General features: G+C 53.7%; 1 protein-coding gene across 1 annotated transcript; it reads left to right on the forward strand.

Annotated features, from left to right (window-relative positions):
• Positions 1-9,918: 9,918 nt before the first annotated feature.
• LOC147959565 (uncharacterized) lies at positions 9,919-10,542 on the forward strand. Its single transcript, XM_087532724.1, has 2 exons — positions 9,919-10,199; positions 10,350-10,542. Exons 1-2 carry the CDS (start codon positions 9,919-9,921, stop codon positions 10,540-10,542), a joined length of 474 nt encoding a protein of 157 aa, XP_087388850.1.
• Positions 10,543-11,122: the final 580 nt, after the last annotated feature.

An 11,122-nucleotide genomic window follows, 5' to 3' on the forward strand; every position in this document is an offset into this window, starting at 1 on the left:
CGTCTGGCTGGAGTTCGTCGGGGGGCGCTGGAGTCGACGGAGAGAGGGAGCCGGACGGCGAGGTGGCGCCTGCGTTGAGGTGTGGTGGCGGTGGACGGTCTCGGGCGGCGCGGGGGCTTGGTCGCCGACGTGGGACGAGCGAGGCAGCACCGGCGGGGTCGGGCGACGAGGTGCCCGCGGCGGTGGCTCGCTGGCGCAGGAGGAGACGGGGCGGCGCGGCTAAGGAGGAGAAGGGCGGCGGGCGGGCCGGCCACGGGCCGCGGCGGGCTTCGGCGGGCGCGGTGATGTGGGGCTCTGGGCGGCTGACGTGGTGGCATTTTAGTGGTCTGGGGCGGCGGTGTCTGGACGTCCGGCGGGAACGGACATGTCCGGCGCGGCGCGAGGAGATTTTCTAGGGTTAGGGGTTGGAGAGACCCGAAAATTTCGGGGGAGGCCTTTAAATAGAGGAAGAGGGAGCTAGGAAGCTCCAAATGAGGTGCGGTTTGCGGCCACGCGATCGTGATCGAACGACCTAGGTGATGGGAGAGGATTAGGTGGGTTTTGGGCCACTTTGGAGGGGTGTTGGGCTGCAACACACACGAGGCCTTTTCGGTCCCTCGGTTAACCATTGGAGTATCAAACGAAGTCCAAATGGCACAAAACTTGACAGGAGGTCTACCGGTAGTAAACCAAGGCCGCATGACAAGTCTCGGTCCAATCCGAAAATGGTTAACACCTGCACACGAAAAGAGGTAGAAAGGGACACCAGAGGACATAGGAGCGCCGGAATGCAAAACGGACAACGGGGAAAATGCTCGAATGCATGAGACGAACACGTATGCAAATGTAATGCACATGATGGCATGATATGAGATGCATGACAAAGAAAAAACACACAGAGACAAAAACCTGACAACGAGTTGGGATTCAATTAAGGTAGGATACAATTAAGGTGTCACAGGGGATCTTCTCCGGTGGAGGCTCAAATCTCCGAGGAGAAGGTGTCCAAGTGGATGAGCAAAGCTCTCACACAAATATGAGCTAATCCTTTGCTAACCCTAACTTGAAGGAGGTGGAGTATATATAGATCTTATCCACGAAGGGGTAAGTGGGAGAGGATACATGGGCCCTTGGCCCGTTCTCTGTGCACAGGCAGGGGCCGGATGTCCGGGGCTTCGGGAAGGGCCGGATGTCTGGGGCAAGGGGCCGGATGTCAGGGCTGGCCTGCGTCTTCCAGATGCATTCGGTGATGGAGGGGCCAGATTTCCGGGCGAAGGGTACCGGATGTCCGGGGCTTTGGGAGGAGTCGGATGTCCGGGGTGATGGCCGGATGTCCAGGCTACGCTGGGCCTTTGCGGTGCTCTCTGGATGGCCGATGCCGGATTTCCGAGGGTCGGGCCGGATGTCTGGGCTGGGCCGGATGTTCGGGCTAGGGCCGGATGTCCGACCGCTGTAGTAGCTAGCCCTTCTTCCTTCTCCTTCCTTCACTTCCGTGTACGCTTGGCCTTGGTCCTTGGGCTCTCCATGGTCTCCTCGGGTGTACCTGAGTATGCACAAGGTCCGCACTTAAAGTAGCATCCATGTCTTACATGCGGAAAAGGAAGATTCGGAAAGGAGCGAGTTCACCTTCAGTCCAAAGGCTTATGCTTGAGTGTACATGGGGATGATCATAGATGCTCCGCATCGGATTGGTGGTTCACCTCTTGTCTCTCGGCGCTTGATAACTTGTTCCCACCAAATGAGGACATAGTCTTGGAACTCAAGGGATGCCATTGCGATCTTCTTGTCTTCTTCATAGTTGTGCAAACGGAAGATTTTTTCGACCTTCAATGCCCTTGAAAGATACTCTTCGGGATCGTTGCTTCCATTGAACTTGGGCATGGTGAACTTGATCTTGCCGTAGCGTTGCTCTTCATTGTGTTGGGGTCAGGGATGATGACGCCCATATTTTTGATGATTGTCAAGCTTGTGTTGCTCTTGGTGACGAGAGTTGTGAATCTCATGTTGCTCTTGTCGTGGATGAATTCCATTGTCTTCATGCTTTTGATGAACTTGATGTTCTTGGCGAGCTTGTGGAGGAGCTTGTAGAGCTTGAGGAGGAACTTGAGGAAGTTGACGATGCACGCGAGCTTGAAATCTTCGTTCTTGAACTTCTGCGCGAAGTGCTTTGTCTTGTTCACGAGCTTGTCGGCCTCGCTTGGCTACGGCTCGACTTGAATCTCGGAGGGCTTGTTGCGCTGCAAGTGCCTGAGCTACACGGAGTTGTTGTTCTTGGCATTGTGCCTCGGCATCTTGTGCATCTTGGTGAAGACATGCTCGCTCTTCCTCTTCATGTTGGCGTTGTCGTTGCCGTTCTCCTGCTAGCGCAAAAGCCGCTTGGGTTTGACATTGTCGGCGCTCTTGATAGTCGGTGTCGCATAGAGGATTGAGGCTTGCTTCACAATCATTGTGCGCGGCACGGCAAAGAGTGTTCGATGTCGGTGTACTTGAGCCCAAGAGGGTGAAGTCGGAGTGTCGACTTGAGCGGGTCCTTCTTGAAGAGGACGAAGTGGAACAAGAGCGATTGAGCAACAAAGTGCGAATCTCATCCGTCCTTGCATCATTCTCTTGCTTGTGATCGTCGAGCTTGTGGTCAAAGTAGTCCCTTCTATGTTGCTCGGAGAGTCGCAAGTCGGCGGCGAGGTTGTCGATGCGTTCACTCATTGCTCGTTGCTCTTGATGCAAAGCATGTTGTGCACCAAAGAGATGGCTCTTGGTGACGTAGGATTTCATGTCATTGTCGTTCTCAATGAAGAGTAGGTTTGTAGAAGTACTTGGCCTATCCATCATTCCAAGAAAAATGTGAGTGGTGGAAAGAGAATAACGAATACCAAATGTACCTTGACCGAAGTTGAAAGTGGATGGATTGGTACCAATTCTTGTCGGTTTCTCACACCAACACAAGTAAAATCTTATGGTGGAGCTTGGTTAGGATCGTGGCACAAAATTTGATGCAATTGTAAGTGAGCTTCAATAATGTTCGAAAAGATTCACAAGATTGCAATGCAACAAGTAGACCAAGCAAGATAAACTACACGGAAACACACACGCAAAAAGATAAGTGGGGTCATGCAACCAAGGATGAGCCAAAATATGGAATCCACAAAAATTCTCTTGTTGCACAACACTAGAGAGACGCTAGCACGATTGCACAATAGGCGGATACAAAGACTTGTGCACAACCTACTAAGAAAAAATGCAACGACTTCTATCCCAAGTATGCTCTATGCAAGGTGTTTCTATGATATGATCCAAGTTGATCTAATATGACAATCTTTATGTTGTATGATGCTATGGTTCTTGCTTAAAAGCTCTTTCCTTATCTTTCCCTTTTGCTTGAAAGCTTGTTTGTCTCTTTGTTGTTTGAGCTCTTTTCTCATGCAATGCTTGACGAACAAAAATAGCAAGTGTGTATAAGATGACAACCTTGTGACACAAGAGATGATACCAAGATAGGCAACAATGATGTATGTATGCTATGGGAAGTATGATCACTAATGTGCACAAGTCTCGTTGCCGGCAATACTCAATGGCTAGTCTCGATGGGTAAGCAACGCAAAGGAGTAAGGCTATGATGGCTATGAAAGTAATGGCAAGAGTGATATGTCCAATACCAAGATGAGGTTACTAGTCTTTCTTGCGGTAATGTGTCAAAATGGTGGCACGAATACCAAGGTGTGGTCGAGGTTGTCGTTGTTGATGACGCGTCCGTGGCAAAGATGAGCGATGGTGATGTTGATGTCGAACCGTACCTAAAAAGCCAAAACACAAGTAGGACACGGTACCGCAACTCTAATTCTCAAAGCAAAATTGGACAAAAATTGTGGAAGTTGGAGTTGGTAAGCGATGGTGGTGGTATGCGGAAATGGTGGTGGTATGAGGAAGTGGTGGAGGTATGCGGAAGAAAATTTGGCGAAATATGGATGGAAAATGGGTGGTGAAGAGGAAGTGGTGCTGCCAGGGGCCGGATGTCCGGGCCTGATGGCTAGATATCCGGGGCGCCGGATGTCCGGGCTATCGGGCCGTATGTCCGGGCTCTAGATCTGTGGATGGATTCGAAGATGTACGTGGGGAGAGGTTAAATCCGGGCAAAATTCAGAGAAATTTGTGGATGGAAATTGGGGAAAAGTGGATGGAAAGCTAGATCTACCTGCAACACACGGAATCCGCGGATCAAATCCAACAAAACTTCATCACACCAACAAATCACAAAAAAAATTGGGGGCTATTTTTGTTGGGAATTTTCGAATTTAGGACGAAGTCAACCAAATTAGGCTAGAAAACACAATAGGGAGGCTCCGAAATCGTGATCAACCTGGCTCTGATACCAAGATGATGTAGGGTAGAACCCTAATCGACCGATCTTTCACGAAAGGAGCGGATCTTGCAAGGAACACGAGGAACACGATGGGGAAAAGAGGGAAAACACAAGGGGAAACACAAGAGGAAACACTAAACCAACACGAATAAGTCACACATGTCTAGATCCTCGAGTACATAAGGAAAGATACATGATCCACGGACAACTAAGGATGATACAAGGGTAGCCGGTCTTCTCCGTGAGGAGGTCTTGAGTTCTTCCCTAAAAAAGGTCTTGAATCCTCTTGGGGGATCTTCTTCGGTGGAGGCTCGAATCTCTGAGGAGAAGGTATCCAAGTGGATGATCAAAGCTCTCACACAAAATATAAGCTAATCCTTTGCTAACCGTAGAAAGTAGGACGAGGAGGAGTATATATAGTCTAGGGGGGAGAAGGGGTACACGGGCCTCGGCCCTTCACTGTGCATAGACAGGGGAGGCCGGACGTCCGGGCGTCGGGCTGGATGTCCGGGCAGAGGAGGCCGGATGTCTGAGCTGGAGCAACTGGTTTGTTGCTCTCGGATTCGGTGGGGTCCAGATTTCTGGGCTAGAGGCCAGATATCCGGGGGCTCGGGAAGGGACGGATGTCCGGGCTGGCGAGGCCGGATGTCCGGGGCCTGTAGTGTCCTGGCGGCTGAGCGGCTGTGGTGGGTGAAGCTCCAGGGGCCGGACATCCGTGGTCGTGACCGGATGTCCGGGGCCTGGGAGGTGTACTTGACTCCTTCTATTGGTTCTCTTCATCCGTGAACTTGGGGACTTGTACATCTTCATGTGCATCTTCGGGAGGGTCCTCTTGGTACCTAATCATGCACAACAACTCGGACTTAGGTAGTAATCATGTCTCATGCATAGAAAGTGGAAGTTCAAAGAGGAATGTGTTCACCTTATCTTCGATATCCTTGGCTCGGGCTCTTGTCATTGGTCCAAGTGGTGTCGTTGGAGGTGTAGGTGCATCCATGGGGATGATCGTGGGATGCTCCGCATCAAGATGTCACGTCGGTTTCGAGAGCTCTCGCACGTGCTCGTGTCATGGGTCCAAGTGGTGTCGTAGGAGATGTACTTGGGTCCATGGGGATGACCTTTGGGATGCTCTCCATCATCCCTTCCTTACAATTCTGCAATACATCTTTAAATTCAGTATCATGTACATAGTGACCTTTGATGGTCTCCAAACCAAATATTTTAAAGTCAAGTTGTGAAAGCATAGTATAACGACGAGACAATGCATCAGCAATAACATTTTATTTACCCTTCTTGTGTTTACGGTTCAGGTTTGCTTGACTTTTAGTGGGTTTCAAAGATTCATGATCAGAATGTATAACAAATTCCTGGGGCCATAAATAATGTTTCCATGTTTCTAAGGTCCGAACAAGAGCATATAATTCTTTATCATAAGTAGAATAGTTCAGACTAGGCCCACTCAATTTTTTAGAAAAGTATGCAACATGTTTGCCATCTTGTAATAAGACACCTCCTAATCCAATCCCACTAGCATCACATTCAAAATCAAAAGTCTTATTAAAATCAGGAAGTTGGAGTAAAGGAGCATGTGTCAACTTATCTTTCAATACCGTGAAGGCTTCTTCCTTTGCGGTACCCCAAACAAAAGGCACATCCTTCTTTGTAAGCTCGTTGAGAGGTGCATCAATTGTTGGCGTTCTGGGAAGGGGGACACACACTTGCGTGCCTGCGGCCCATGGCGTGGCTAAGCTAGCAGGCCGTACGGCCCATCTTCATCAACAAGGCATCCAAGACCCTCACGAGGGGCCAAGCCTCGCGAGGAGGACGACACAAGACCTCCTCTAGAGTGGCCTAGTTAGGAGGGCTCACGAGGAGCGGAGATGTCAAGGCGAGGCAAACCTCACCAGGCTCTCGTGACGTAAGCAATGACGATCGACACCAGGCGGGCGACAGCGTGCGCAGCGTCCTTGTTTCCTCTTTGGTGCTAAGGGGGCCAGCGCAGGCGAGGAGTACCGAGGCAGCAGACAAAGATTGCCATTTTGGTGCAACAAGACGAAGACCAGAAGGACAGCCAGACGGAGGTCATCGTGGAGCCCAAGACGGTGTCACCACCAGAGCCTTTGGCAGGCGAAGACCACTTTTGTCAGTATGGCTTGTACTAGTTGTCCCCCTTTAAATTAGCCCGCCGTTGTTGGCTCCCTTCCCGCTCAATATTTGGGAAGAGGACCCGGGCCTTTATAAATAGAGTTAGCCACCACCATCCTTGAGGGATCAACCTCATCTCGGATAGAGAGCCTGAAGATCATCCCCACACACACAAGATAGCCAAGAACACCTCAACCTCAGGAGGTTGTTCTTCCCATTGTATTGTTCATCATCAGCCCTAGAGGCAATCCACCACCACCGCACTGGAGTAGGGTATTACACCACACTGGTGTCCCGAACGAGTATAAATCTTGTGTCTTTCTGTGTTGCGAGTTCGTCGAGTTCGTCCGCGAGATCTAAGCGAGCTAGGGCGTAGATCGGTGGGAGGAAAAGACTTCGCGCGCACCCTAGTGTTCGAACCTTAAGGGTTTGCCGGAACCCCACATCCGACATCTTGCAGTGGCCGCCCAAGTTCAGGCCGGAGATGCCGCCGCACTATGACAGCACGGCGGACCCGTCAGCTTTCCTGCTGGCGTACGAGGAGGCCGTTCTCGAAGTCGGGGGTGATGATAAGGTCATGGCTAACTAGCTTCCAATGGCCCCTGCAGGCGAGCCACGCGCCTGGCTGCTCAACTTTTCCGGATCCACGGTGGCATCTTGGGAGGAGCTCCACGACCTCTTCACTGCTCGCTACACGGTGTCGGCGCACCACGCAGTCACAGCCCTGCTGGGCGGCTCTCAAGCACCGCCGTCAAACCGCCACGCCAAGTCGTTCCTCCATCAGATCAAGGCCACCTCCAAGCGCCCGGGGGCTCCGCCGGGTTGGGCTGCGCCAGAGGCCGACCTCACCTTCGGCTCAAAAGACCACCATACTCCACTGCCGGCTCCGGAATGCTCCCGATGCTCTACACGCCCACCATTTCCAATGTGGCCGTCACCAAGACCCACATCGACGGTGGTGCTGGCTTCAACTTGCTCTCCGTGGAAGCCTTCAGCCTTCTCCACGTGCCACTCGAGCCGCTCGGCCTCAGTAAGCCCTTCTCGGGAGTACTGGTGGAACTGCCCGCTCCCTAGGACAGATCCGCCTCCCTGTCACCTTCGGCACACGCGACAACTACCGCACAGAGCTAGTGGACTTTGACATCGCTCGCATCGGTCTCCCATACAACGCCATCCTCGGGTACCCGGCTCTCGCTTAGTTCATGGCGGCGACTCACCCGGCTTACAACCTCATGAAGATGCCAGGGAGCAAGGGCATCCTCACCATCAAGGGGGACACTAAGGAGGTCGTGACAGCGCTCAACCTCGCCTTCAAGACCGCGACAGCAGCACAACCCGCCGACGTCGGTGCCCCCGCAGCCAGGGAGGCTACGCCCACCAAGAAGAAGAAGTTGTTCACCCAAGACAAGGTGAAAACCAAGCAGGTATCGGCCAGCGAGGACGGGTCTTCAGGAGCCACCTTTACCATAGGAGCCGGCCTTGACACGGAACAAGAAGAAGCCCTGGTGAGGTTCTTGCGCGCGAACAAGGAGATATTCGCGTGGGAGCCCAATCAGCTGGTAGGGGTCCCGAGGGAGGTGATCCAGCATCATCTAAGAGTATGCCACAACATCCGTCTCGTGAAGTAGCGAGCAGGACGGCAGTCCACTAAGAAGCAGGCCTTCATCGTCCAGGAGACACGCAAGCTAGAAGCAGCAGGTGCCATCCGAGAGGTCCGATACTCCGAATGGCTGGCAAACCCTCTCGTGGTGCCGAAAAAAGGCAGGAAGGAACGTATGTGCGTCGACTTCACCAATCTTAACAAAGCCTGCCAGAAGACCCGTTCCCACTCCCGCGCATCGACCAGATTGTTGACTCCACCGCCGAGTGTGACATGTTGTGCTTGCTGGATGCGTTCTTAGCGTATCATCAAATCAAGATGGTGGTAGAAGATGTGGAGAAGATGGCCTTCCTGACACCATGTGAGGTGTATTGCTACACCTGCATGCCCTTCGGGCTGCGCAACGCGGGCGTGACCTTTCAGTGGTTGATGCACATCGCTCTGGGGAGGCAGCTCTGGAGGAACACAGAGGCTTACGTCGATGACATAGTGGTCAAGTCTCGCGAGGCAGGGACATTGATTCAAGACTTGGAGGAGACCTTCGAGAACCTGCGCCAAGTGAACTTGAGGCTCAACCCGGAGAAGTGCGTGTTCGGTGTCCCCTCCGGCAAGCTGTTGGGATTCCTCGTATCCCACATGGGGATCGAGGCGAACCCGGAGACGGTCAAGCCTATCGAGGACATGGCCCGCCGTAGACCCTCAAAGTTATGCAGAAGCTAGCAGGGCGGGTGACCGTGTTGGGCGTTTCATCTCCAAACCAGGAGAGCGCGCCTTACCATTCTTCAAGCTCGTGAAGAGGAAGGGCCCGTTCGAGTGGAACCCGGAGGCCAACCGGGCCTTCCAAGACCTCAAGAAATACCTTACTAGCCCACAGCGATGGTGGCACCACGGCCCCTCGAACCTCTGGTACTCTACCTTGCTACCACCCCGTAATCCGCCAGTGCGGCGTTGGTGGCGGTTCGGGAGGAGCGCCAAGCTAGGCGCACCGTGCCAAGCCAAGGTTGAAGTAGCGCGGGGTTAGGAAGGCGCAGCAAAGGCATCAGCGGTGGAAGGCCAAGCTCAGCATGGCGGCGTCACAGAAGCTCCTGAGGACAGTCGGGTCCCAGGGACCCTTCCACCTTAGGATATGCCCCGGTCTCTGCAGGAACCGAGCCTCGACGGTGTGCTAGCCCTCGTCGAACACCCGGTGTACTTTGTGAGCACCGTACTACGGGATGCGAGAGCGCGCTACCCCATGCCCCAGAAACTCCTGCTCGCACTCCTGGTGGCCTCACGCAAGCTGCGACACTACTTCCAGGGCCACCCCATCAAGGTCGTCTCAGCCTACCCACTGGAAAGGATACTTAGGAGCCCTAACTCAGCCGGAAGGGTCGCTGAGTGGAACATCGAGTTGCAAGCGTTCCAATTGGAGTTCAGCACTACCAGGGTCATCAAGGGGGCCGCACTCGCTGACTTTTTGGCCGAATGAATGGATGCCCCGACACTTGAGGAAGGAGAAGACCGGTCCACCTCCCCAGGAAGTGAGGCTCCGGACGGTTGGGTCATGTATTTCGATGGCACCTTCGCACACCAGGGAACGGGGGCTGGGGCAGTGCTCATCTCGCCCACCCAGGACAAGCTCTACAACGCCGTGCAACTCTACTTTCAGCACGACGAGAAGGTCTCCAACAACATCGCAGAATATGAAGGCCTCATAGCTGGCCTGAAGGTTGCAGCGGCCCTAGGGGTGAAGCGCCTCACCGTCAGAGGCGACTCACAACTCCTCGTCAACTTCTCCAACAAGGTGTATGAGCCGAAGGACGAGCATATGGAGTCCTACCTCGCGGAGGTGCGCAAGATGGAGAAACAGTTCTCGGGCCTGGAGCTGCAGCATGTGCCCCGAGGCACCAACAACGAAGCCGACGACATCACCAGGAGAGCATCCAAGCGGCAACCGCGGGAGCCAGGCGTCTTTGAGGAGCGACTCTTCAAGCCATCAGCTGTGCCACCTCTTTCAAGCATGAATCAGCCTCGGGAAGAGCTCCCCCAGCCTCCGGCCACGGGATCACCGACCTGTGGACCGACCTCCGGAGCTCGGCTGCTCTTGGCGCTCGAGCCCCTGGAGGAATGCTGGACCAAGTAATTCAAGGAGTACTTAATGCACGAGACGTTGCCAGAGAAGGAAGAGGAGGTGGAGCGCGTGGCCCGGCAAGCCACGGCATACTGTATCCAAGACGGCGAGTTATATAGGAAGTGACCGAATGATGTCACACTACGCTGCATATCCAGCGACCAAGGAATGGAGTTGCTGATTGACATACACGGCAGGGACTGCGGAAACCACTCATCGTCGCGGACCCTCGTCGGCAAGGTGTTCCGCAGTGGATTCGACTGGCCTACATCACTCAACGATGCAGCCGAGCTGGTGAAGTCTTGCAAAGCTTGCCAGTTCCACTCCAAGCAAATCCATCAGCTCGCTTAGGGCCTTCAAACTTTCCCACTCACATGGCCGTTCGCGGTCTGGGGGCTGGATATCCTAGGCCCGTTCCCTCGGGTACCAGGGGGCTACCGTTACCTCTACGTCGCCATCGACAAGTTCACCAAGTGGGCGGAAGTGGAAGCCGTCCGTACCATCCCAGTCGGCTCTGCTGTCAAGTTCATCAAGGGCCTCGTGGGCCTCTTCGGGGTCCCCAACCGCATCATCATAGATAACGGTTTGCAGTTTACTAGCAACCTCTTCAAAACCTATTGTGCTAACCTTGGAACACAGATCTGCTATGCTTCGGTGGCCCACCCCAGGAGCAATGGTCAGGCCGAACGTGCTAACATAGAGGTCCTAAGGGGCCTCAAGACCAGGACCTTCAAGAAGAAGCTGGAGGCCTGCGGTAGGGGCTGGCACGACGAGCTCCAGTCTGTACTGTGGTCCATCCGGACCACCGCCACCAAGCCAACGGGAGAGACTCCATTCTTCCTCGTCTACAGTGCTGAAGCGATCCTCCCTCACGAGGTCAAGCATCGCTCCGCACGAGTCCTGGCGTTCAATGAAATGCAGCAGGACGCCA

This window comes from Triticum urartu, chromosome 7A (assembly GCF_056163025.1).
Source record: "Triticum urartu cultivar PI428250 chromosome 7A, HENAU_Tu73, whole genome shotgun sequence".
NCBI classification, from domain to species: domain Eukaryota; kingdom Viridiplantae; phylum Streptophyta; class Magnoliopsida; order Poales; family Poaceae; genus Triticum; species Triticum urartu.

Excerpts from the sequence above, each read along its gene's own strand:
- LOC147959565 (XM_087532724.1), top strand. The coding sequence starts at position 9,919 with ATGGAGAAACAGTTCTCGGGCCTGGAGCTGCAGCATGTGCCCCGAGGC. Across the intron at positions 10,200-10,349 it reads CTGGAGGAATGCTGGACCAA|CGACCAAGGAATGGAGTTGC; the intron begins GTAATTCAAGGA and ends CTGCATATCCAG.